The sequence below is a fragment of the Mesoplodon bidens genome (genome assembly GCF_964165515.1).
Source record: "Mesoplodon bidens genome assembly, chromosome: 8".
Lineage (NCBI taxonomy): Eukaryota > Metazoa > Chordata > Mammalia > Artiodactyla > Ziphiidae > Mesoplodon > Mesoplodon bidens.
This window is the reverse complement of record NC_138165.1, coordinates 100,925,157-100,952,908: the sequence shown is the minus strand read 5'-3', so window position 1 is coordinate 100,952,908 and position 27,752 is coordinate 100,925,157. Positions and strand designations below refer to the sequence as shown.

At 39.1% G+C, this 27,752-nt stretch overlaps 1 protein-coding gene across 1 annotated transcript in view; it reads right to left on the bottom strand.

Annotated features, from left to right (window-relative positions):
- The window catches only part of NYAP2 (neuronal tyrosine-phosphorylated phosphoinositide-3-kinase adaptor 2), a gene marked incomplete at both ends in the record, with an annotated part of 253,406 nt that overhangs the window by 106,081 nt on the left and 119,573 nt on the right, over positions 1-27,752 (bottom strand). Inside the window, one exon of the mRNA XM_081242400.1 lies at positions 8,304-9,398. Coding sequence (XP_081098526.1) covers positions 8,304-9,398 — 1,095 coding nt within the window. The remainder of the gene's footprint in view (positions 1-8,303; positions 9,399-27,752) is intronic.

Below are 27,752 nucleotides of genomic sequence, written 5' to 3'. Positions count from 1 at the left end.
GTTCTGAAAAGGTTTTCCAGCCCCTTCCTAAGTTGATGACAACCATTAAGTGACCCATGCTATTTAGGTACAGATCTGGGTTTCTTTTATCTGGCAGATATCTCTGGGAGTGATAACAGTATGAGCCATTAGAGCTTTTGATGGTAACTGGTATATTTTAATGGCAATTGGGAGGGGAAAGAAATTAGGGAGACTGGTAAAGTATAGATAAAGTATCATTAAGACCAGAAACTCTGAAGCCAAATAAACTGGGTTCAAGTCTCAGATTTACTCCCTATGTGACCCTGGGTAAGCTGTGCCTCAGTTTCTCCCATCTTTAAAATAGCAGCGCTAATATCACCTGCTTCCATGTATTGCTATGAGGGTGGAATACAAGCAAAATGCTTAGAACCGTGTCTGGCATAGAGTAAATGGCAAAAAAGTAAGTATTGATATATGCTCCTATTGTTATGGAAGCATTCTGAAGGAAAAGCTTGGGGCTGCATTCTTTCCCCAAGACCTTACCACTACTTCTTGGATGAATTCCACTCTGGGCTTAGTTGGACTTGAAATTGTTTCTGAGGTAAACCTGTTTGAGGCAGAAGCATTTTCCAAGAATCTCATCACCTCATTTCCCCATTAGCATTGTCAGCTCTAACTACTGAGATCCTTGGGCCAGTCATGACAGTTAGACCTCCTCCTTGCTTTCATCATTTCTTCCAGTATCCCACAAGGAAGACTCTCATTCTCTTGTATTGCTCTCCTACATTGGCTAGATCATGGGGCTGGGTATCCTCTCTAAAGAGCACACCCTTGTTCTGCATCATGGCTCCATCTGGGGGCTCCGCCCTGCTCTGGCTAGCCCTCCCACGTAAATGACCTGGACCCATCTAAACAGACCTCTGGGGTAAAAACTGCTGTTGGCCTGAGTCTCAAGTTCCCCTGCCTGTCTGAAGAACAGAAATGACTCCTGTCTGAAGCAGTTCTTACCAGTGGTTCTCAAATTTAAGTGTTGAGAAATTCTGATGAAGTAAGTAACACAGACCTAGCATGACTAAGATGAAGGTTATAAGTAAGAACAAGAATGGACATTATTCACACATTGCCCACCATGTGATACAATGTTAAACTCTCAAGGTCTCCAGAAGTATCTTGAGATAGTGAAATACTTTTCCCTGCTGATCCAACCAGATGACCCTGATGGTTTTTTTGCAAGTTGTCAACAAATCAGTAGCTTACTTAAGGAAAGAAAAACAACATTCACTCATTTCAAGTTATCTGAGTTTGACTTTTTCCCCTTCCTCTTCTTTCTCTTATACAGATTATGGTTTTGATTTTGTTAGATGAAAGCAATGTGTTATAGGTTTCTCTTGCACACAAGTAAATGGTGTTGCTAATATTTAGCCATATACCCCTGAGTTACTGTTAGGTAATAGGCAGAAATACTACTGGGGATTGTCCTTTAAGAAGTCATGATCCCAGGTCCAACCTCCAGGATTTCTCACTGAATAGGTCAATCTATGATAAAGCCCAGGAATCTGTATTTTTAACAATAGGCAGGTGAATATAATGCAGGAGGTCCTTTGCCTGCTGTGGTTTTTTTTTTTTTTTTTTTTTTTTTGGCTGCATTGGGTCTTTGTTGCTGCCCGTGGGCTTTCTCTAGTAGCGGCTAGCAAATGAGAGCTATTCTTCGCTGTAGCGCGCAGGCTTCTCATTGCAGTGGCTTCTCTTGTTGTGGAGCAAGGGCTCTAGGTGCGCAGGCTCAGTAGTTGTGGCACTCAGACTTAGTTGCTCTGGGATATGTTGGATCTTCCCTGACCAGAGCTCGAACCCTTATCCCCTGCATTGACATGCAGATGCTTAACCAATGCTCCATGAGGGAAGTCCCACCCACTCTGCTTTGAATGACCCAAGGATGTTCCCTGGAGCATGTCCCCAGCATCCTGGCCTGAGAGCATCCTCATAACCCAGGTGCAGGCTCAATTTTCCTTCTGAGCTACTAGAAGGAGTCTTGCTAAGGCAGAAACCAGTCTGAGGCCACAGTGTGGGGCTCTGAGCAGGAAGGCAAGCAATAAACAGCAGGAAAAGAACCTGACAAGAGTCATGGTTTTATTTAAGAAATTTAGCAGAACCTATAGGCCTTGGTCTTGCCAGGCCTTCTGGAATCCTCCTTGTCATATCCTCTGAGATCTCTTCAGTTATTCTGGGTGTAGCTCAACTCCTAAATGTCTTTGAAGAATCTGTGTGTTCCAGAGGTTCAATATCCTGCCTCCCGCCAACTCTGGCCAGGTGGCTTCTAGTCACCACACACCCAGAAGTTCTGCTCAAATTCAACATGCTTGGAAGAGGGCAGTCACAGGCTGAAGGCTCACCCATTCCCCACAGCAAATGAAAGATCCAGACTCCTGGGTTCTCTTCCCTGCCCATCCCCTTTGCTTCTCTGTCCTACCCACTCCTTGTCAGTTTCTGCTTTCATAGGAATAAAAAGGAGAGAAAATAAAGTCCTTAGCTAGTGAGTTTGCTAGATTTTACTGAAAAAAAATATTTTCAATAGGCTAAACAAAAAGTGTAAGTTCTCTTAAAATAAAATAACATTTGTTCCATGTTTCCCAGGACAGCTTAGTTCTTGGGAAGTGAATATCCCTGACCATCTCAGACATGAATCCAAGAACTTCATCCAAGACTTAGTAAATGGATTTAAGTGGCATTTGGAAGTCAAGGTCACAAAGTCCCTACCCTGAAGTCACACACTTGAGATAGATGAGAGGCTCCGCAGACAAGTTTGGGTATCTGGTTTCTTGGTCCACAACTGATTAATGGTGTGATAATACAATAAGGAAAAGCATGAAAGGAGAATAGAAAAGAAGGGGAGGGTGCATCAATAGAGCTACCTGGAAGAAAGAGACAAGGCAGGAAAACCACAAGAAACAGACAGAAGAATTTAAGTGAACTTAAATGGTAGATCTGTAGAGGGTTAGTCAGCTATGCAACCTCAAATAGCCCTCCTGAGGACACCTCAGTATCACAGTTAATCTATCAATGCTGCACTGTTACTAAAAATGACAGGACAATCATAGCCACCCCTGTGTGAGGCCTCCCCTGTTCAGGTCACCTTGATGGACACTTCATGTGCGTTAGCACATAGTACACACACAGTGATGATCACAACAGTGACCCTGAATCATAACGACAGCTAAGTGATGTTAGCATACCATTCCTTTTTCCTAAAAGTGGGATACTATAAACATACAGAAATGTGTTTTAAGAGATTTCCTTCCAAAATCATTGTTTTTTCAATTTAAATTTATTTTTTTAATTAAATTAGCAAGAGTAAGTTGGATCAGTTGCTTCACCAGCAACGCCTAATATTTTAGGCATCGCCGGACCTCAAGTTACATGAAAACTGAGACAGGTATGTGTGTGAGGGCATGAGGGGCATGGGGTAATTTTTTGGTTTTATTTTGTTTGTTTGATGGTTGTTTTGGGTTGTTGTCTTTGTGTTTGTTTTTTTTTGCTGCTGTTGTTTTTTAAGAAAATGAATGGAAAGGCAAAGTTTACATCTGATTCCCAACTGTGTTTCATCAGACCTATAGGACACATTTATATGTATAATTGTAAAACTGTAACATAACATCCCCAAGTCTTAAATAGGAGTCTTTTTAAAGGGATGAAAGATTTAACAGCAGAAAATTGTGTATCTCCATTAATATGGAATATTATTGAGTATGATGAAGGTCTTTGGCAATGCCAACCCACAATTTATATATATATATATATATATATATATATATATATATATATATATATATATATGGCAATACCAGATGAGTGAGCTTGCATTTTTTTTTCCTTTGATCCTTCTTTGACCCTACTCTGTTTTGGTGCTTCTTCTCTGGTTCTCTGTGTACCTTTGTATGTGCTTCATATGTTGGCACCTATATTTGTTTATATGTCAATTTGACCTGATGTGTGCATTGTGTGTGTGTGTGTATTTTTCTTGGTGCCTCAGTTTTTTTTTTTTTTTTTTTTTGCGATACGCGGGCCTCTCACTGTTGTGGCCTCTCCCGTTGCGGAGCACAGGCTCCGGACGCACAGGCTCAGCGGCCATGGCTCACGGGCCTAGCCGCTCTGCAGCATGTGGGATCTTCCCAGACCGGGGCACGAACCCGTGTCCCCTGCATCGGCAGGCGGATTCTCAACCACTGCGCCACCAGGGAAGCCCGGTGCCTCAGTTTTTTAATTAGTCTTTTCTCTTTGATGTTTCATGTTTCTTTTTTTTAAATTTTCTCTTTACATTTTTCCACTTTTAACTTTTCTATCACATTCTCTCTCTCAAGTATATTATAAAATTTAATTATATCCTTCATTATAACTTGTACATTTTCATAGAAATATACATTCATGCATTTATATTAAATAGAGGCTAAACTTTATTTTTAAAGTACTTCTTATCTGACGGGATGAAAGAGTCTTTTCTCACTTGATTCTTGCTAATAATTTCTATGATTCATGGCTCTTGATTTATTAAAATAAAATAATTTCATGGCCCATTCATGGAATCTTTAGGTATTCTAAAGAGTCCAATCAAAGGATATATAAAATAAAAATCTGTAAAAGGAAGATAAAAAGGATAGGTAGAAAATTATCATTTGAGTCTCCAAATTCACCACAAAACATATTTGTACTTCACCTACTTCTCATATAGACACAGAAATCTACAGCAATAAAATACAAGTTAATCACTTCTTACATGCCTCATGTCCTCTATCTCTCTGCACAAATTAAAAAAAATATTAATAATAACCAATTCAAATAAATTTATTATCATTAGTATACTCATATACAGTTAAACAACATAATAATGTCACATCAACTAGGAAAAACATGTTTCCTAAAACAATTAATATGGAGTCTGTATTTAGAAAATGGTGAAGCAAAATGAAATTGATTAATGGTCTACCACTATTGTCTTATTTTATCTCTTTCTTATTTTGCAATCCCCATCAATAATTATAAGCCTTTAAGATATGAAATTATTAAATTACATGTATCTTTCATAGATTATTAAAAATAAAAGTTGAGGGCTTCCCTGGTGGTGCAGTGGTTGAGAGTCCGCTTGCCAATGCAGTGGACACGGGTTTGTGTCCCGGTCCGGGAAGATCCCACATGCCGTGGAGCGGCTGGGTCCGTGAGCCATGGCCGTTGAGCCTGCGCATCTGGAGCCTGTGCTCCACAACGGGAGAGGCCACAACAGTGAGAGGCCCGCATACCGCAAATAAATAAATAAATAAAAGTTGAAGGGATAAATTTTATTTGACATAGGTTTTTCAATTAAAGTGGAAATATTATATTTGCTTTGAATTGAATACCAGAAAACTCGAAAAATTGACATTTCCAGTAAACCTAGAGGGGTATGGAGCACAGAAATACCAGTCTTACTTTTATCTCTGAAGTGTAAAAAAAATGCCAAATGTGACTCAGGGGTCATGAATGTTACACTACTTCATATCACTTATCTTGTCCCTTTGTTATCAGCAAGTATCTACGAATCCTATCTGTCAAGAGTGAAGGGGACAGTTGTATCACTGAGTGTACTGCAGCAGTAATTGTAGGTTAACTTTCAATTATCAACAATTTTGGATCTACATTTTGGATTACAGGTAGATTCTGAGAGCCCCTATGATTTTGTCAACATCAGATAGTGTTTTTCTATTTTCTTCCAGAGTCAAAAGTAAATAGTATTGGATTATTCATTAGAAACACTATGTGCATTTTTCCTCCCTTCCATTTGTGTAAAGTAAAATATTGGAATTCATGTAACCCAGGGCATGACCTTCCTCTGAAGGGTTGATACACAGTTAATAGCACATGGGAAGGAATTTAATCCTTGGATCCCTAAAAAGCTATAAAGAGCCTAGATCACTTCTCCATGTACAAGCTTGGTTTTAGAAGCACACAAAACTCATTTTGGAGTCGAATGGAGAAGTCTGTGACATATAGCACATAGACTGATTCCAACAGATGGATTTTTCTTGAAATAACTTCATTAGTTAATCACTTTTTTTTACATATACTTTTTCTAGCTAACTGGTATAGCTGCCAGCTGGAGCTGCTAAGAATCCTCCAAAGAAACTGGTAGGTAGGGAGAATATTGGCTAATTTCACCAATTCTTGGATGAAACTTCTACTAATTTCATACTAACCATCACATATTTTGAGAGTAAAATATTTTCCTTTATTTTTTTTTCAACTTTTTCCAAAAACCTTACTTATCTGTGTTTAAATCAAATCAATCATATGGAAAAAACTTTCAATTTTAATAAATTGTCTAGAACAGAGTTTCCCATACTTGACACTACTGACATTGTGGATGAGAGAATCCTTTTTTTTCTCTTCTTTGCTTTTGTTTTTTTAAATTTTTGTAGCAGGTTGTCCCGTGCATTGTAGGCTGTTGAGGAGCATCCCTGGTCTCCACCCACTTGATGTCAGTAGCATCCTCAGTTGTGACAACCAAAGATGTCTCCAGACATTGCTAATGTCCCTGGGGGCAAAATCACCCCCGCTGAGAACCACCACTCTAGAAATAGGAGGTTTCTAGTTTTAATTCAATTTTTTTTTTTTTTTTATTGCGGTACGCGGGCCTCTTACTGTTGTGGCCTCTCCCGTTGCGGAGCACAGGCTCCGGACATGCAGGCTCAGCGGCCATGGCTCACGGGCCCAGCTGCTCCGCAGCATGTGGGATCTTCCCAGACCGGGGCACGAACCCGTGTCCCCTGCATCGGCAGGCGGACTCTCAACCACTGCGCCACCAGGGAAGCCCTAATTCAATTTTTTAAATAATTTTAAAAATATTTTAGCGTATTCATGTATGTATTTAATTCAAGATATGTCTAAAATATGAGAAGTTTTTGCCTTTCAGTCAGGTAAATGAAATGTTTTTATTGGGGGGGAGGGAGTAGAATTATTTAAGTGGTTAATGCTTTCATAAATCTTTCTGGTTAAAGAGAAAAAAAGGCAAGACAAATGGCTTTTAACTACTAATAAATATTAATTATCTAAGGAGTGTCATCATCATCTTCATCAGACATGTTGAAGAGTTATTTTCCTTTAAAGAAGGTCCTCAATGTAACTGTATGAGTAGAATAATAGAATACTGTGGTGGGATCATTTGAGATGTAAGTGTTTAATTTTCAGCTTAGGTGCCCTAAGGCATTTTTAAATAAAGGAAAGCAATGTCATTTAATGAAATGAACATTGAGAAAACTGGGATTTGTTTTGACTTTACAATATCATTAGGCAGTGATTTGGGGCTCACAAAAGGATTAGCCATTCAGATAGAGACATTCCCTAGCCTTTGAAATTCAGGGGTAAATATAACGTTCCCCTCCTACTTATGACTTAGTGATCTTTCTGTAACTTATATATTGATGGATATAGGAAGAGTACCATGGGAATAAGATGCTAACTACCAAGGGTTTTAAAAGGGAAATAGTGAGCCTATTCTAGTTTAGCAGGAAAGTAAGAATGTAACAACATGAAGTATGTGGAGAGAATCATACATTGTTTTTTTAAAAAAGTAATGATTCTATTCGAATTGCTTTCTGTGCAGCAAAGGCTTTCTAATACAGATTTGCTCAAGCAGGCTTTTAATACAAGATAATTTTAACACTTAACCAATTCCATGTTTGAATGCATAATTTCCCCCCCAAATCGAGACATGTACCTAAAAATTTTATAGTGATCTGTTTTCTTTGTTAGATTTCCCAGAGCCTCTGAAGAATTTAGATCTTACACTTTATTTTAAATTTAAAACTGATTCTTTTTAATATGTTATATTGTGCAGACCATCACTTTTAGTTCTCTCAGAATGCATTATCTCTTTTTTTTTTTTTTGGTGTCTTAAAAGTATGACACAAATTTATTACTTTACAATTCTAGAAGGCAGAAGTCTGAAATGGGTTTCACTTGCCTAAAATGAAGCCTATAGGCCGGGCTGCCATTCCTTCTGAAGGCTCTAGGGGAGAATCTGTTCCCTTGACTATTCAATCTTCTAGAGGTTTCCTGATTTCTTGGCTCATGGCCCCCTCCTCCATCTTCAAAACCCGGAGGGCAGCATCTTCATCTCTCTGACTCAGACTGCCCTGCCTTTGTCTTTCACTTTTAAGCACCCACGAGAATGCACTATTTCCTTGGATATGGCAAAAGCAAAATCACACATCTTGAGATTTCAACTCAAAGGACCAAATATCACTACTACGTGCCTTATCTGTACATCACGGGGTTCACTGCCCTCAAGTCACAAATGAAAGCGTCTGTGCACTTACTTTCTGCAGGTTCTTTAGGGCGGCGGCTGCTGGACGACTTCCTCAGAAGGCTGCGTCCCGAGGTAAAGAGGCTGGTTAGTTCCTCCAAAGGACTCGTGGGTGTTCTGGACCGGGAGCCACTCGGAGCCGACCCGTAGGTATTGACCGAGGCATTGACCATCTTGCTCCCATCTTGCGACACCGGTCTGGGGGTCAAATGAGGCACTGATGGAGAGCTCCTGGAGAGGCTGCCTGAATGCACAGCGTCGTAGGGCGGGGGCCTTTTGAGGCTGAGCGGGGTCAGGGACCTTCCCATGCTGACGGGTGACGGGGAGGCAGAATGACTTTTGGGGTAGCCATGGGGAGACTGCGTTCGGTATAGAGTGGAAGGCGGGGGAGGGGACGAGGAGAGGACCGAGGCAGTAGGAACGGGTCCCAGGGCTCCGGCCTGGTCTTTCTCCAGTTTAGGGTGGCCAGAGGCCTGAGACGGCAAGGAGGATGGTGACGCCCCGGCCTGCTGTTTCATATAAGACATGTTTTCCAACACAGGAAGCTTTGTGACCTCCAGGGGGGTGAGCGGAGACTCATCAGAGTTGGGGGAGCACTGCACAGGGGCCGGGGGGAACACCAGCAGCGGGGGTCTATGAGAAAGCAGGTTGGGAAAGGGCGGAGGGATGTCACAGAGCAAACCCTTTGGGGTACATGGCACTGAGGACTTGGCCAAGTCCAAGTCAGGCACCGTGGGAGTAGCACACTGCGAAGAACAACTGTGATGGTCAAGGTCACACTTTGAGTCTTGGCCTAAGTCGTCAAAAATGGGGTATTTCATTTCTTCATAGACGGCTTCACTCTGGTCGTCATCGTCTTTCCGGAAGTCTCTGAGAATGTTCCCCACCATCTCAATGTACACGGGCTCCTCCTCCTCGGGGCCCCCTGAGGGGCTGCTGACCTGGGAGAGGGAGGGGTCCCGAGGGAGTGAGGTCCTCCGGGGCACGTGCTTCTTGATATACGTTTCGTCAAAAGATGTGCTGAGCTGAGTGTTTGGATTCCGTTTTGGTTTTGGAGGAGGAATCTTCTTTGAATATTCATCACTGTGGGGTCTTGGTTTGGCTGACACTAAAAGAAGAAGGGGAAAAAAGAAAACGTAAAACAGATGAGTACAATAGGAAAGCTTTCAAATATGACTTTCAGGTGCATTTACTACTCTAAACATTAAAGGGGAGGGGCAATGCGTTTCAAGCTAGAGACGTAGACTACAAATCCAACAAAAGTCAAACATTTCCATATTTAGAAAAATATGATACAAGAACAGTAGTAATATGTATCTTCAAACTAATATAAATAATCCAGCATGGATAAATGCATTAAGACCAGGACTTATTGATCCCTCTGTCTTAGAATTCCTAAATAGAAACTTCAGATGACACAACTGGATAAAAACAATCACACATTTCATAAAAATCAACTTCTAAGAATTCAGCAACAAAGAAACTTAGGGGAAAAAATATAGAGTTTCTCTTAGTACAAATGGTTACAAAAATACCATGGGGAATGAGCCCTTTAAATGATGTGGCTATTACACATGATCACATCTTGCTTTTATTTGGGGTAAAAATGTTCCAGCCTGCTAGACTTAATCTCTGTCTTGGATCAGATAAATAACTTTTATACAGATGGGTCTGATACTTCAGGGGGAATTGATGTGAACATTTTATGAGGCTAGACAAGTTAATCTCCAAATCTCCAGGTATTGTTGATTATGGTGTATTTGTTTTAGTTCATAAGATCTCTTATGATATCCCAAATGTTGTCTTGGAATGAATTTATTACCCTGACACATCAGAACCCCCTAGAGAGTTTTACAAAAGAATAATCCAGAGAATGATGTGTAAGCTTCAAGAATAACTTCTGGAAACTCACAACAGATATGCATACAAGTACACCCCACAGCCTACGGGAAGACCCCCTTGTAATGGAACATAAACTTCTGACCCCATCTAGTAGGTTGGAACTGGCTGGCAACGTGTCTGTGACTGCAATCAATTGTTTAGCATGCAGGGAAAGTACTGGAGTCTTGATATTATCTCATTGTGCTGATATATGATTACAATGATTATCATTTTTATGCAATGTGGCAGAATGTAGTTGCTTGTGGTAAGTGGTAGCATATAATGTAAGTTGACTGTATAGCTTATAGGTGTACACCTATGAGAAAAGAACAGGCTTCTCTATAATTTGCAGCTTGAAGGGAGGGGAGGTCTCGAGGCACAAACCAGGAAACACCCCAAATTTTCTGGGTTGTTTTTTCATCTAGCAAAACTTATGACACAGGAGCTTTTCTAAAACTTACTATAGGTGAAGCAAGTGCTTAAAGATTAGTTAGGTAGCTGCTTTATGCATCAATCATGCCTTCAGAGAAAGAGAACCCATTAAATATTCTAGCAGTGGCTATATCTTTTTGCTTTCCTAGGTCATTCCTGCTTTCAAATATTCTACTCCATTGTACCCATGGTGATGGTTTCACTCACTACAATCAAGCAGCTTGTTGAACGGAAGTTTCTTAATGTATGTCGACTTTTCCTTAATTTACAATAGGAAAAAATGAGATGCCATTTTACAGGGGGACAATACAGCAGTAGAGCCTTTTAGTGTCAAAAGGGAAAAGCCTAGGGACATAATGGAATGAAAACTATCCAGATAATTCTTTAGGTGGGACCCAAAGTGACCAATAGCTCTTATCTATATCTCCTACTGGTCATACATTTTTATTGGTTTTGAAATCTACCATGCATGTTAATTTTCATATGATTCAAATAGATCATCAGGTTACATACAAAAACTGGAGCCCAAATAAAGTAAACCCATAAATTAATGAGTGAGATTGACTTAGAAGTGGAGGGACTTTGAAAGAGCCAGGACTTAGAACAAAAGTCCATCCAGATTATTCTTCTGAAGCTTGTTTCCTGCCATGCTCCACCTCAGTGTGTCATCCTAGGCTAAGTAACTCACACTGTAGGAATATCTGCCACTGACTATTGAGTTCTAGGAGCTGGATGGTGTGGGAAGTAGCAAGATGTTCTGTAAATGGAGAGTTAACCTAAAGCTAGCAATGAATGTGTGTCCATGAGATGGATAACTTCATTATATGCTTAAAATCACTTAGAATAAGATTTTCATTTTTTTCTGGTTCCTAAGCTATAATTCACTGCCATTTTCTTTGACCCTTCCCTAAAATAGACTTGGGTTGTTGTACGGGCAGAAATAACAGGACAGGCAGAGCCCAAGCCTAGGTAGAAACACTGCATTGAGGGAAGATCATAACCCAGGATTCCCAGGAAGCTAGAGATCAGTGGTAGAGCTGAGAGTGACATGATATTCAGGGAAGCAACAGCCTCTTCTCTGGAACCAACATCCCTCTTCCCACATAGATTAGAAGGCAGCCTTTGGAATAAGCAAGACCAATGTTTGGGTTGCACTCAGAATATGCAACTTTGTTTCCCCAAAGATCAGAAAAAAATGAAATAAAGACCTGCCATATCTATGAAATGTGGAAGAAAGAAAAAGGTTCTATTCTAGAACACAACATAATTAGAATTAAGATAACTATTCATTATGAAGAAATTGTGATAATTTATTTGTACTGTTAGGACAACTTCAGTACCAAACCAAGTACAGGTATTATCTGATGAGGGGGATTAAGTATAATATGTGACTCTTATGATGACTCTGAAGTAATCGAAATTGACAGTTGCTATGGACTGAACTGTGTCCCCTCCACAAATTCATATGTTGAAGTCCTAACCCCCAATGTGATGTTATTTGGTGGTAGATCCTTTGAGAGATAATTGGGTCATGAGGTCATGAGGGCTGGGTCCTCATGATGGATGAGATTAGTGCCCTTATAAGAGGAGTCACTGGGGTATCTTCGTTATCTTATTCTCTCCATCATGTGAGGACATAGTGAGAAGGTTGCCATCTGCAAGGCAGGAAGAGAATTCTCCCCAGAAACTGACTATGTTGGCACCTTGATCTTGGCCTTCTGGCCTCAAGAACTATGAGAAAATAAATGTCTGTTGTTTAAGCCACCCAGTCTGTGGAATTTTGTTATGTTAGCTTGAGATGACATAGACAAGAGAATACTGATTGATCCCTATGTAAAGACCCCATAAAGCTAACTCCTGAGCACCCACCTTTTCATCCTCTGGAACTGTAATACTTTAATAAGCTTTGCTACTTGAAGAATTAATTTAACTCTTTCCCAGTCTTTTAAATGTAACTCGCACCTTCCCTTGCCCGGTACCTCCTCCCCCTGAAGCCACATCACAGAGAGCATATTACAGCTGAATACAGAGATGCTGATTCTAGGTACACCCAGGAGCATCCTTCCACCACACTGCCTGTTATTCTGATTCTTCTTGATCTGATGCTCCAACTTCTGATTCGTGCCAAGGCACGTGCCATATTATTTAATTAGACCCATTTTCTAGATGTTCTTTGTTTTCTGTTGTTGTTTGCTTTGGCATATAGACTCCCTGCTCCACTAGGTTTTGTATGTTCTGCTGCCCACCATCAGAAGCAATTCTCCAGCCAACCTTGCCCAGCAAATCCTTCATTATCTGGGCAAGCTTCTACCCTCTCCCCTTCCCTGTGTGGTGAAAAGAGCCTAATGCAGGCAGATTCATATAATTCAAACACATTTTGTTTCCTGCTCCTCTTCCTTTGTATGAATCCAAATTTAAAATGAGAGAACTGAGGATTATTTATTGAGTAAAGCAATAAGTAAATTACAGCCAATTGGGATGAATAAACATATTCATTCCTTCAATATTGGGAGACTTTTCTTCCAGGCAATGTCTGGTTCCCATTCCACATCCTCCTTGCAATCTCATGGCTCTCTCTGAAAAGTCAGAGGAGGGAATAATTTCATCTCTAATGAAATGATTTTTCTCTGCATTTGTGACATCATCTGGTTTCACCTTATTCCATGTATTGAGTAAATATGAAATTTTGTTTCAACTGTCATATCTGTTTTGTTTGTTCTTTGTTTACCCAAATAAGAAAAAGTCTGAAATTTTTAGCAACTTTGCCCCATGATTTATTCTAGTTTAACATCACCCTGGGGAATTAAAAATTAAGGAAAAACTCATGTTTCAAAAGTTATTTCTTTAGAAGCTGCTTAAAAATAGTCTTGATCTACATACATAGATGCTGAACTACTGCTAATAAAAGACAATAAAAATTGCATTGCAAATTTTAACACTTAACTAAATTCAACCACAATAAAAAGGTGACTTTTATTGCTCTTAAATGAATTTTAAATCATTACTAATAAGTCCAAAGATAGAAGCAATAATCCCTGTTCAGCTCCAGAACACAAATTTCATGCTTAAAATAGTATAATGACAGTAGCATTGAATAAGCAGAAAGTGACATTTTTGAAATGAAATATCTGAGCACAAAGGTAATGCATGGCTTTCAGTCATGCCCAGATGATCTGTCTTTCAGAGTTAATTTTGGAAATCTACCATGTTCCTTGTCAAGCTATCCTTCTGAAATAATATTTTCCTTATTAAAAAGAAAAGTATAGTGTAAAACCAGGCTTTGGTGTCTGTGAAAGGTTTTGACCCAAAAAGTGAAAAAAGAGACAACATCACAGGTGGGTATTTCCCCTGATGGAAAGTCTCTTTGGTCAGAGACTCCCAGAATTTGAAGGACTCTTAGAGATTATCCAACCCAAACTCCATGTATCACTGATGAAGAAATATAAATGCCTTATCAACTACTTTAAAAAAACCTCATAATGTCAACTCAATCTTTTATAACTTTTAAAACAAAGGAAAGAAATAAGGGGGGAAAGCTCTGTAATTCATTATTTTGTATATGGCATAAAGTATCATTTTAAAAGGTCTTCTAACCCATGCTTATAGTGGTAATATTGCATGGCCTGGTTATAGAGGTATACTTAAAGAGCTCTGGTTACAGAGATATATTTAAATAGGTAATTCAAACTGGGAAATTAGAGTCCAGTGAACAGAAGTAACGGCCACATTCTGTGATACTGAACTGGCTGATTCTAGAAGGTGAGAGACACATTTCCCACTTTCAGCAGAATTGTGCTCACAATAACTCTCTTTTCACAACTCACAATTCCAGAGGTTTGAGCAATATTTTTATTTTCAGTCACAAGCCCCATAATACCATCCACAAAATTGTTCTTTTCTATTTTATTTTAGTTTTTAAATTAAGATGTCTGTAAAGGGATGGGAGTTACAAATACCCTTGGTCTGTTTATAGTGGGACCAAGAAAGTGTGATAATGTGCAAAACGGATCAGATTTGGAATTGTAGTATCTGTGCTGTAATACCATCCTGGATCTGCCAGCAATGAAAACACAGAATTCAGATCAAAGTGTGGATGGAAACAGTGTAAGACATGGAACTGGATCAACACTATGGTCTTAAAGTTGAGTGGGAATGAAAGAGCCTTGGCTTAAGTTAGATACAGGGCATTTCTTATGAACAAGAAAAGATGACTCAAAGGGCAGATTTAAGAGCTCAGAAAGCAAAACTAAGAACCACAGAGAACCAAAACTGGGGGAAGCTGGGCCCTAATCAATAAATTCTGTCCCCAAATAGGGAGAACTGGGCACATGTGCACAACTGGATTTCCGAATTGCTATGAACCAGTGACTTCTATGTGACTCCCCTCTCTCAAGCTCCTACTTTTTTGAACAAGACTGCAGTTTTCCTGCTCCTGACCTGACAGTCTATGTAAGGTTTTGTAGGGCAGATAAATTGTACTTTTAGTTCAAAGACCTTTGCATATGAGGAATTTCACTCAACGTGCCACATGGGCATGATTTAGTTGATGAACTCCTGGGTTTCAATCTGATGGTGTAATGCAATGAAACTTTGGGGCAATATTTGCCTACTGGAAATATTGGGACTTGAAGGCAAGTTGTGATAGACAGTCTTCCGAGGGAGCCACCCTTAATTCCTTCCTTCCTTGTGTGTTTCCCACCTTTCAATAGGTGGTCTATGTCCCTCTCCTCAAATCACGGCAGGCCTTGACTTACCTTGACCAACAGAATGTGGTGGAAGTGATATTCTGAATCTTGAATTTAAGAGAACTGACAGCTTTCACTTCCTCTATCTGAAAAGCCAATTGCCATGTAAAACCTCTTAGACCAAAAAGCTATGAAGAAACTCAGCCTAGTTTTTCAAAGAGGCCACACGGAGGAGAAAGCAAGCCCAGGAATGTGAGTAAAGCCTTGTTGGACCTTCTAACCCATCCCGCCTGTCAGCTGAATACAGCCAAATGAGAGACCCCCAACCAATGACACATAGAGTAGAAGAACTACCTATACAAGCCAACTCAACTCACCAAATAATAAATGGTTACTTTTTTAAGCCATAGCATTTTGGGTCAGTTTATTGCACAGCATAGATAACTGAAAAAAGAATCCTAAAATTAATTTCCTGTTTTATGTAGCTATCTCATAGAAAATGCTATTGTTATTTTCACAGAACTAGGGTACAGTGTGCACCCTGAGGACACAGAAAGAATCCTACCAGAATAGGGAAATTAAAGAAGTAAGATTGCCTTCTGAGTATTACAAAATCACCACAGGATGATTCAGAGAAGAGATATAAAAAGAGATTACATACTTTCTGGTCAAAAAGACTGGATTGAAATCAGAAAGAAGGTATTAACATATGTAGAGGAAAAACAAACAGAGGGGATCTTTTTAGCCACAAGGATTATAAAACCAGGAAACTCACAGAGCAAAAGATGGTGGACCCTCACAGCAATGCCCAGGGGATCTGGTCCTCTGTTATATCCGTATGTGGGGATGGCCCCAGCACGCTGATAGAACCCAAAGCTTTGACCTATATGATTCTTATGAGTCATTCCTTCTCTAACTTCAGTTTCATAAAGACTTTTTAATAAGAGTGAGTTCCAAAATATTATGCATATATTTCACATTAGAAACCAGCAAGGTAGAATTCTGGTTTCATACACTGCTATGATCTGAATGTTTGTGTCCTCCCCACCCCCAAATTCATATAATGGAATCTTAACATTCAATGTCATGGTGTTGGAAGGTGGGCCTTAGGGAGTTAATTAGTTCATGAGTGTGGAGCCCTCATGAAGGAGAATAATGGCCCTATGAAAGAGACCCTACAGAGCTCCCTAGCCCCTTCTGCTATGTGAGGACATTGAAGAGGCCAGCAGTCTGCTGCCTGGAACCTGACCAGAACATGACCATGCTGGCACCCTGATCAGGTACTTCCAGCCTCCAGAACTGTGAAAAATCATTTCTGTTGTTTATAGGTCTGTGGTGTTTTGTTATAGCAGCCTAAAGAGAGACATGTACCCATCTCTTTTGAGCTTGGCTACTTTGACATCTTGGTTATTCTAGACATCTAATGATGGAGTTTCTGAGTTTATAGATTAAAAGCCAATACTTTACCAGGGAAAATTCACCACAATAACACCATTGCATGGGAATCTGTCCAGACAGGCAGCCAGCATTCCTAAAGAGACATGACTCTATTTATAAAGTTGATCACAAATATCCAATTTGATATTTCCATCCCAGGGAAATATCTTGTTCCCCAGTCTCCCCCTGCTCTAGTCATGGGATGTCCTTTAGACATAACCCAATTGGGAAGAACAGAGAGTGGCTGTATTGCGGACCTTTCCTTGGCTACACTACTGCAGCCTCTCAGACTCCACCTGCCATTCCAAATTTTACACACGTTGAGAAGGAATAGAGAAAAGGACTGGAGGAAACATATCCATCAGGGAGAAAGACCATCCTGCAGGGATGATCTCAGTCAGACAGGATGCTAAACTATTAGATTCCACAACTGACAAAAACTCTTTCCTTGATAAAACAGTAGTTGGGCTCTTGAACCCTCCTCTAGGCCTATCTATGCACTTCCCTGTAGAATCCACTATTTGTAATAATCCTGCCAAATCCAGTTTGCCCAGAAACGTCCACCCTCAATATCTGATCACCCTTGATATCTGATTGTGTTCCCCTTCCTTCACCGTACTCCCAGTGATGTCTGATCATCCTTGCCTGTCTTCAGCAAGAATCTTCTTAGGTCAGTTTAGCCAGAAATCCCCCCTTACCCTTGTGTTTCCTCTTAGTAATTTTCCATCCAATGACTCCCACCCTGCTTCCTAGCTCTAATAATTCCCACTTGCCCCATACTGTATTTGGAATAGACCTCAGTTCTATACTGAGGTCTCTTTTCCCCTATTGCAATAGTCCTAAATAAAACCTAGTTTTACCATTTACTGTCCAGCTCTGGCTTTTGTTTGACATCCCTGAGTTATACATGGCTGGTTTCTTCCTAGCACTCAGATCTCAGAAAAAAAAAAAAAAAAAACACTTCTTCCGAGAAGTCTTCCATGACCATCCAATCAGTACTTAATCACACTGGATATTTCTCTTGTTTGTTTCTCAGTTGGTTTATTATGTAAGCATAATGACTTAAATTTTTCAATTCTCTTTCTCATACATTCCTTCAGATACTCATCCTTCTTCCCTCCATTTTCAATGTGTTTTAATGAAAGTTGATCTCCTTAGAGTTTTTAGGTGTACTTAATCTTAAAATAAGACTAGTCTTATTTTAAAAAACAACCTAAATAAAACTCTATGTCTACATTACTACAGGTTCCCCAAACCAAAAACTCTCTTGGTTTTATCTATGCATACCAATCACCTCCACATAGTGGCCAATCAAATGATACTTAGGAAGGCCAAGTCAGAGAAACTAATACATATATTTAAAACTTAGGCATAGCTGAGTTATTAAACCACCTGGTTATAACTCTTTATCCCTTTGCTCAAATATTTTGAAGCCATCAGCTTTACAAATTCACAGTAGCTATCACTTGCAGCATCACTACCTGCAGAGAAAGGAAGTAAGCAAATAAGTTAATTTCCTGAGTATTGAAGGAAAAAAATCTGATAACAAAAAAATAGCCATGGAAAATGCGTGATGCTGAGAACCCAATAGAAGCTCAGTTAACTTAGGTTCAACCCAGGATGATACAATGTTAAAGAAAACTAAGTTGGGAGAAAAATCCAATGAACGGTTGGAACATTTTCCCCTGTCCGTTGGGCAGTCAACTTTGTGGAAGCCAAATCCCTGCAGTTCCATAGATACAGTTTACTGAGGATTATCCTTCGTAAATCTGTTCTGGTTGAGATAAGAAGATAGAAGTGTTTGTGACCTTTTAAAGTATCTGAGATCCCAGAGGAAGCAGTATGAAATTACAGAACTATAAGACATTTCATTCAATTTCACTGAAGTTGTGTTGATGTATGCCAACATCTGTAATGAAAATATAGGAGGAAGAGGAAGAAGAAAAAGAGGGGGAGGAAGAGGAGGAAAAAGAGAAGAAGAAGGAGAAGAACAAAAATAGTTACCCTGTATCAAATGCATTTTTTGGTATCAGGCAACGTGTTTTGGGGAGACTATTTTATTTAATACCTATAACGTCCCTAGGAGGTAATGCTATTATAAACCCTGTTTTATGGGCACTGAGATTACATTATAGAGAAATTAAATTACTTGCCCAAGTGGTAGAAACTGGCTTTGAACCCAGGTGATCTGACTGTAGTTGCCATACAGTCAAAGAATAATTTGCCTTTATAGATGATGATGCATTTTTGTTTTACAAATATATAGTTAAGGGGGTTTTAAACATTTTTTAAAAAATAAACAGCACCAATACTCTTTCATGAATCCGATTAACCTGAACTCCAATTCCAATTTAGTAGTTGTATATCCTTGGGAAAGTCAACTCTAACCTTTGTAAGTCTTGTTGAACTCAACTGTTAAGTGACTGTAATGACGCATGTTCACAGGATGTTGTGAGGGTTTAAAAAGACACTGACCTGAAGTGTTTGGCATACTGCCTGGGCCATAGGAAGGGCTTAAAAAGTAAAGCCAATATCATTATCAATTAATATCAGTATTCATTAAAAATCTCTCTACATTGGAAGATATGTAATGAGAGCGTATGCTTTCACGCATACTTCACATTTATTTAGCACTGAGCTGTCAAAATTAATGGCGCCAGTGCCCGCAAGCCTACCAGTTCTGGGAAACTGTAAAATGAGTGATTGCCTAAATAAATATAGATTTTATGTTCATTGAACTATGAGATCAATATTTCAGTTTCCTTTGGTGTTAGGGTTATATCTTATGTATAGCCACATAATAGAAGTAAATTTATTTTGGAAGATGTAATCCTTCCTTTAGAGATATATAGGCTTTGGAATTTTCTGGACATTACCATTTCGGTGTTTACACTCTTAGTTTCTTTTCATCTTAATTTTTTGAAAGATGTTTTTTCTTGAGTGAGTTTTAATTTAAAAATGCAATTAAAATCAAAGCAAAAGAGAAAATGTAGGATGGAAGTCACAGCATGTGTGTGGCAATGCAGAAAATTCAACAGATTAACACTTTTTATTCAAACTCTCCTTTTTCCAAACCACAGATATACCCTTTAGGTTTTGCAAAATAACATTAGGAGCTGTTTTCTGTGCTTCAAATTCAAGAAGAGTGTTACTGGATTCTAAAAAAAGAGAAAGAATATTTCTGAAAGATGAGGTGGCTCGTCTCAAGAACATCCTATTGTTTTATGCTCTATGCATGTAATGAGCATGTAGATTGTATAATATTTATGTCATTGAGTTTGGGATATTATAGATATTCCATTATCCCTGTGTAGTCTACCCTCCATTTGTGCAGACTGGGATTGGAAAAGAGAAAGGATTTCTTTTTGTGCACAATTTTTATTTAACCCTGATGACCCTATAATTCTTCTTTAGCAAGTCCTTTGTACAAGTTCCATACCTACCTTTCTATAAATTCAAATGAGGAAAATGGTTCTATTTGGGAGCAGATGGTATGACCCATGCCAGAAGTTCATTGACCAGGAGGAACAGATACTGGTCTTTTTTGATTCTGAATTCTTAAGGATCACTGAAAACACAGCACAGACTGAAGCAGCATTGGACAATGGGAGAGCATAAACCTTGACTTTTGGACGAGAGGCCTCAGAAATCAGCTTTGCTCTCTTATTTCTCCTATTATTTGGCAATTCTATTCAATCCACAGTAATTTCAGAGCTGGGGTTCCAAACAGGCAGGCCAACAGTGGGCCATGGGAAGCAGCATCCCAGAGGAGACTTTAGCCTTCCTCATCTTGGATAAATTCATGGGTTATATGTGAATCTAGTCTTTTATTACTCAGACAGTATGACGACTGCAGTTTCAGTTTTAGATTTAGGTTTGTTATCTTTTCTTTACAATAAAGTCATCAGGTTGACATGAATTCTGAACCTAAAATGTAAGAAAAGTGAGACATTATGGTTTGCCCAGTCTGTACTGTTCTCATATTATTGTCCTCAGATTATTCCCTGTGAGCCTTTTTTCTATCTCCAAGTCACACCTTAAACATCTAACTTAAATATCAGCTTGGATTTTAATCTACAAATTAAACTTCCACTCACAGTTGCTTTGCACAATAATAATGGGAATCTAAAGAAATGCTCTAATCCTAGTCTCAAAGTGTACTTTCAAACTCAAATTTGAATTTCTATGTGTGTGTGTACACATATACACCTATGTATGTGTGTGTACATGCATATACATATGTGTATGTATGCATGTATATGTATATACATGCATATATGTGTATAAAACATATGTAGCATATATACATTTATGAGTCTATCTATCTAGCTATCCCCTGTACACCCAGAAATGCCCTGCTTTGTGATAATGAAAATGCTTGATCAGATCCTTTACATATACGGTTGTAATTACTATAATCAATTAGCTCTGAACATGTCATGAACTCACTCCCCAACCCCTGCTCAAAACCTGGCAATGATGACTCATAATCATTACAATAAATAAGACTTTCCACCACTTGCCTCAAATCTCTTGCTCCAGCCATAGCTTACAGTGCTTGTCCCTTTGAGAACTCGCTGCAGCCACAATGATTCAGTGATTCAGACCAAGACAACGATTCCCTGCCAAGGACTCACTACACCCAGAATGCCCTTCCCAGAACCTTCTCCAACCCTCGCCATCCCCTACTTCAAGTTTCAGTCTTCGTTTAATTTTCACTCAGGGATGTCTTTCCAGGAAATTCAATCTAAAAATAATCTCCCCGGAACCCTCCTCTTTTTTGTGTCCTCATTTCTAGGTGCACGTCTACTGATTGTTTAATATCCTCCTTCTCCCCTAGATAGGAAAATCATGTTTGTTTTCCTCACCTCTGAAGCCCCAGTTCCCAGCACAGTGCCTGTTTTAGAAGAGAATTAAAATTTCTGCAAAGTCACAAAGAAAAAGATGTAAACTTCCATAGTGCTCATTCATTCCAAATACTTTTTATTCATTTCACTTCAAAAATATTTTGCAATGAAGTAGATAAGCGGGTAGACCTTGTCTCATCATCAGACATCTTATCTGTGATCCATGTAGAAAGAACTAATCGTAGTATGAGAAGCAGAAAAAGCAGTCCCAATTAAAACAGGAGAAAAATGTGGTCCAAGTTTCTACAAGCTAAGATGGTAGTTTAGGTAGAGATAAGACAAATACAAAAGAGCTCAGGGCAAGGGGTGTGCAAGAGGGGAGATTACGTGAGGAGAAGTCAACCTTGAGCAAGGTTTGGGGTGGTGTCCTGGGTCACTCAGCAGGTACAAATTATATAGAACAAGCACACAGGGTAACTGGGAACAGTGCTGCTTCTTCCATTTCCTGGACTCTGAACGTTCTCAAGTAAATTTGCTCCTACGATGCTATTCAAATAGCACAAAGACCCAAACAGGGAGGACAAACTGTTCTCGGCCAATAGGAATGTCGGTGTTACCTTGGAGATAAGGATTCTTTGCAATCAAACCCATGTCCTAAAAACCTCCGACAATCACCCTAAAGTACACAGCACTTAGAGCAGAGAATAAGAGCTTTCCAGTGGGTATGCCGGCACGCTGCTTAAAACAATAACCAAAATTCCAGAGTCACAGAGATAACTGAGACATTGGACACATATGGTAAATGCCCTTAGAATGAGCAGGAAGCCACATGCCCTGGATTTCTCAAACTTTTCCTATGTATTTCTGTGAACAGATTCGAAGGATAAGAATTGTTTTCCTCCTTTATGTATCATTTGTCACACACCCACACAAAGCCATAGCAGAAACTGTTCTTTCCCCCCATGAATTTACCATTTAAAGGGAAACAAAACACATATAATTTCTAAGGATTTACCAGCAAGTGAGACTCACAGCTGACAAAACGAGTAGGAAAAGCACCCGTAATCCAAATTTCTGCTCCCACTCTTTCCTGCCCCACCCTGTCTTCCAGGTCTTGCAGATTTCTGGTGAGGTTTTCATAACCCTCTAATCTTTTCACTAAGGTCCAGTTAGGTCCAGAACATTTCAATGACGGGAAGCCAGACTTTAATTATGTCTTTTGCGTGATATGTTCACTGCCATGAATTAGGTGAAAGCCTGATCCAGACACAGAGCTGAATTAAAGGAAACAGATGAAAAGATGTGGTCCCTCAGTCCAGGACCCAGATGACTGGGGTCAGCAGATGATGTAATATTTCTAAATAACATAATGCATGCAACAATAGAACGATGTATGCAGGCTACTAAAGGAGAAATATTGTTTTATTGTAAAGCAATTATACTACAATAAAGATGTCAAAAATTTTTTTGTAAAAAAAAAAAACTGCTTACCACTAAAATAAATAAATAAATAATGATCTTTATATTGCAGCTGTCTAGGTGAACTTTTACTGAGCTCCAGCTAACACCCTCTCCCTCACCCATGAAAGCACTATCACAGTAAAACACAGTTGCCTCTGTGATTGCCTGTGTCCACCTGGGAATGTTCACTCCATGGGAGCCCTGACTACCTTCATCGCCTTACATACCCAGCGTCTAACCCAGGCTCTGGGACATAGCAGGAGCTTTAAGATATGTGTTGAATGAATGATTGTAATGGTTCAAAACTGGAGATGCTGTGGAGTCCTTACTCACTGTGTTTCGTAATGCTGTACATTAACCAACGCTTGCCTATCTTTCCACCTTCTTTTCCTACTCATGTCCTTCTTGCTCACCCTGCTCCAGCCGCAGTGGCCCCTTTCCTATTCCTAATTGCCAAGCATCTTCCAATCTTAGGACCTTTGTGCTTGCTCTTCCCTCTTTCCTCTGTCTGGACTGTTCTTCCTCCAGATATCTGCAAGCTTTGCTCCATCACTTCATTTCAATTCTCCTCAAAAGGTTTTCTCTGACCTTCTTATTTATTTATTACTATTTTTTTATTGGAGGAATGATTTTTATTGGAGTATAGTTGATTTACAATGTTGTGTTAGTTTCTGCTGTACAGCAAAGTGAATCAGCTATACATATACATATATCCATTCTGTTAGATTCTATTCCCATTTAGGTCATTACAGAGTATTGCGTAGAGGTCTCTGGGCCATACAGTTGGTCCTTATTAGTTATCTATTCTATATATCCTAAAGAGTCATCCCCCACCTCTTCATCCCCCTCACCACTGCTCACTTTCTTTATATCTTCATAGTGCTTATCATTAACTACTATCATATAATTTATTTATGTCTACTTGGCTTATTGTCTGACTCCCCACCCTGAAACATAAACTTCATGATGGTAGGTACTGTTTGTAGGCACTGCTATATCCTCCAGGCCTGCAGAACTGCTTATCATCTACTAGGTGCACAAGAAATATTTGTTGAATTGGTAAGTCATGAGAAGCCACAAAAAACTTGGGAAGGTACTTCTTTTGTAGCCTACATCTCTCTCTGCTATCTCAAACTTCTACAGCACATTTGTTCATAGAAGCTGAGCTGAAAGGTGTAGACAGTTTTAAAAATAATAAAAAATAAGAAAGTATATTAGAAGGGATCAAACAAATATCAACATGGATGATAATCATTTTTCCTGGCGCTTTCTCCACAAAACCCCCTAGAGTTTTGCTGAGCCGAGTTACACATGGAAAATTCTGAACACATCACAAGTCTCCTTCCAGTTCCTGCTTGCAAGAGTTTCTGTCCCAACTGAACAATTACACCCTCTAAACATATGCCCAATCATCTGGCTATGAATGTAATATTTTATTGGTAGGAAAGATACCACTTAATTACCCAGATCCTATCCAAATTTTGCTATGATTATAGCCTTTTGAAAGGAACCATGCAGTTTTGGTGAGCAACTCAGCATCCCGTATTGAAAGCCTTGGAAAGTTCATTTGCTGGAAGATTGCCCTTGTAGATATGGATCCCAAGGAAATATCCAGTCATATATGAAAAGATACATACAAGAATCTATATGTAACACAGTGTTGTTTCTGTCATAATAAGCTAGAAACAACATAAATATCCGACACAGTACTGTGCACCTAAATTATGAGACCTTATTGCTATATAATTAAGTACTCTGTAAATATAAAAATAATGTGATAATACATCTATTGACATAGAAAGATGGTCATGTTTACAAAATTATATTTTTGTATATATTGTATACTGTATATTTATTTTTCTTTGACTTGGGGGAGTATGGCTGTACATATATACATATGGAAAAACATATGTATATGTTTTTCCATATGTATATATTCATATCATAGTCAGGTTTCACTTTTAAAATAATTATACTATCATAAAAATGGGGAGGAGAATTTTTTTTAAGTGTACCCTTTCAATTTATATCATGCATTTACAACAGGGCAATATCCTCCTCAAGGAGATAAACACCGGTTCTTGGGGCAGGAGCAAAATATCTTACTCTTTTTATGTATAAAGCACAGGCATACATACAGCACATCAACATATATAGAGTGTATCAGTGGTATTAAAATGTCATGGGATGGTGGTTGGTGAGGAAGAATATATCTAGGAAAACTCCTTATAGAGGTCATAATGAGAAAATGGTTGAGAAACCCCAATTCTTTCCAATCCAAAATTTTTAATCATATGTTTATGTATCTTTTCAGAAATATTAAAATCCCTTCCATTATTTTGCACATAATTATTCCTCCTTACTTCCAGTAAGTGCAAATTTAAATCCAATCATAGTCACTGAGGAGAGGGTCCTACATCAATTCATGAGGAGTTTCTGAAAAGAACTAAAAGAATGAGGTTACTAGATCACTAATGGCAAAGAGCTTCAGCTTAGGAGAGTTAACTACAATACAGCCAGCCACTTTAGGAGCCTCGAAAGTGATTGTTAGAAATGTTTCTGCTTTTTCTAATTGAGGTCAGACAATGGGAAGCTTTCACTAATCCCTAGACATAGTGCCTTTTTTTTTTCTTTTTTTGACATTTGTACAATGTCTTCATTTAAGACCTTCCTTAAAAGCATCCTCCCAGTAATAAATGAGGGGTTGGCAAGCCTTTTCTCTACTGACACTCATATTTCAGAAAGTCAGGATTATGATTAGAGAATACAAGGCCCAAATCAGTCTCCAGAGCAAGAGCAGCTGAAATTAGAATTATCACCAGAGTTTCCCCCCAGGAACAATTTGGAATCCATCCAAAGGATAGAAGGGGATGATGCTAAAAATGTAAACAGTGCGGGGGGGTGGGGCTGGGGAAAGACAGCCTCGACCTCCCAATATAATAAAAACAATTTCTCCAGCTGTCATAGAACAACCTCAAAGTGTGATTCAAATTCCAGTTACAAAAACCAAACAAGCGGGAGCTTTCCAGTAACACGTCACAAAGAGGTCTTGGTCAGAAGCTGAGTGGTGTCACAGTGCTAAGAAAACACTTCATTAACCTTATACATTCCCAGGAATCAGTAAAGAAGGGCTCTAACTGGGAAGGCTTCTCACATTCATGGACATCATTCATAAATTTCAAGCAAACTTGTAGTAGGGAGAGTCATGGCAGACCCAAAGATGCCTATGTCCTAAAATCTGGAAATGATGAATTAATAACCCTACACAACAAAGGGGACTTTGCAGATATGATTAAGGTTAAGGACTCTGAGATGAAGAGATTAGCCCGTAAGTGCATCTAATCTCATGAACCTTTAAAACAGTGGGCCTGTCCCCTGGCTGTGGTCATAGGAAGCAATGTGATGACAGAAGTTGGTCAGAGAGATGTGTCACAAGCACTCAAACAGCCATTACTTGCTTTGGAGATGGAGGAAGAGGATCATAAACCAAGGACTTTATGTGGCCTCTAGAAACTGGAAAAGTCAAGGAAAGGAATAACTCCTTACAGGCTACAGAAAGGAATGCAGCCCTACTAACACCTTGATTTTAGCCCAGTGAGGTTCATGTCAGACTGAATTATCAGATAATGAATTCATGTTGTTTCAACCACTAGGTCTGTGGTATTTTGTTATAGCAACAATAGGAAACTAATATGAAGCCAAGGGTGGAAATTTCAAATCCTAATTTTATTATCAAGATCACTAGTTCTTAATTAGAATCCAAAATACCCTGAGCGTTGGTGGAGAAAAGTTAGTGCTCCCTCCACTGTCAGATCATCCCCTTGGAGAATCACACACCATCAAACCAGTCAGCACCAAAAACAGCACAAAGGGCAAGAAAACCAGGGTAAGGAAGTAATATAAACTATGACCTTTGTTCGTTTTCCCCTGGATCTTTTAACTTAGTATGTTAATATATTAGGCAACATTATTCTACCATATTTGCTCAACTGTGGCTTTGTTATAAAAATAAAGGCCCTTCAAACAAGGTAATTCCACCTAATCTTAAAATAACTGAACAAATTATAGACCGGGCCAATCAGCCTAGCCTATTCTACTTGGCCATTTTTGTATTCACCCAACAACTTAAATATGATAAATGGATGACAAGGGGGAAAAGGGAGATACTTTACAAGTTCTTTTGGTATGCTGACTCTGATTAGAATTGCATATTTGACTATAGCTGCATGGGTTGTTTTGTTTTCCACATTTTGTTCTCAGCTCAAATATTGAGAAGGTTATTTCTGACCACCCATGTTGCTCATTGCCCCCACAAGTCATACTTCCCCATTTCCATTGATTCACAGTATTAGCACTATCTAAAGCCATATTTGTGTTTTGGTTCATGTATCTATGTTCTCCACTAAAATATAAACTCCAGAAGATTGACATTTTTCTTTATCTTATTCACACTACACCCCCAATTTGTAAAAGAATGCTTGATACATATTAGGCAGCATTAAATATTGTTGACCGGATGGATGGATGGATGGATAGATAGAGCAGAGAGGAAAGAAGACAGTCAATTCCCAGAAGGTAAAGAAATCTTCAAAGAAATGGTGAGATTTCATAAGTCCTCAATGGGAGGCTATTAAGAGAGGTGGAAAGAAGCAAGAATTCCTGGTGATAGGCCCCATGCAAATAATAACACCAACCAAAATCTAGAGTGGAGAATGATTT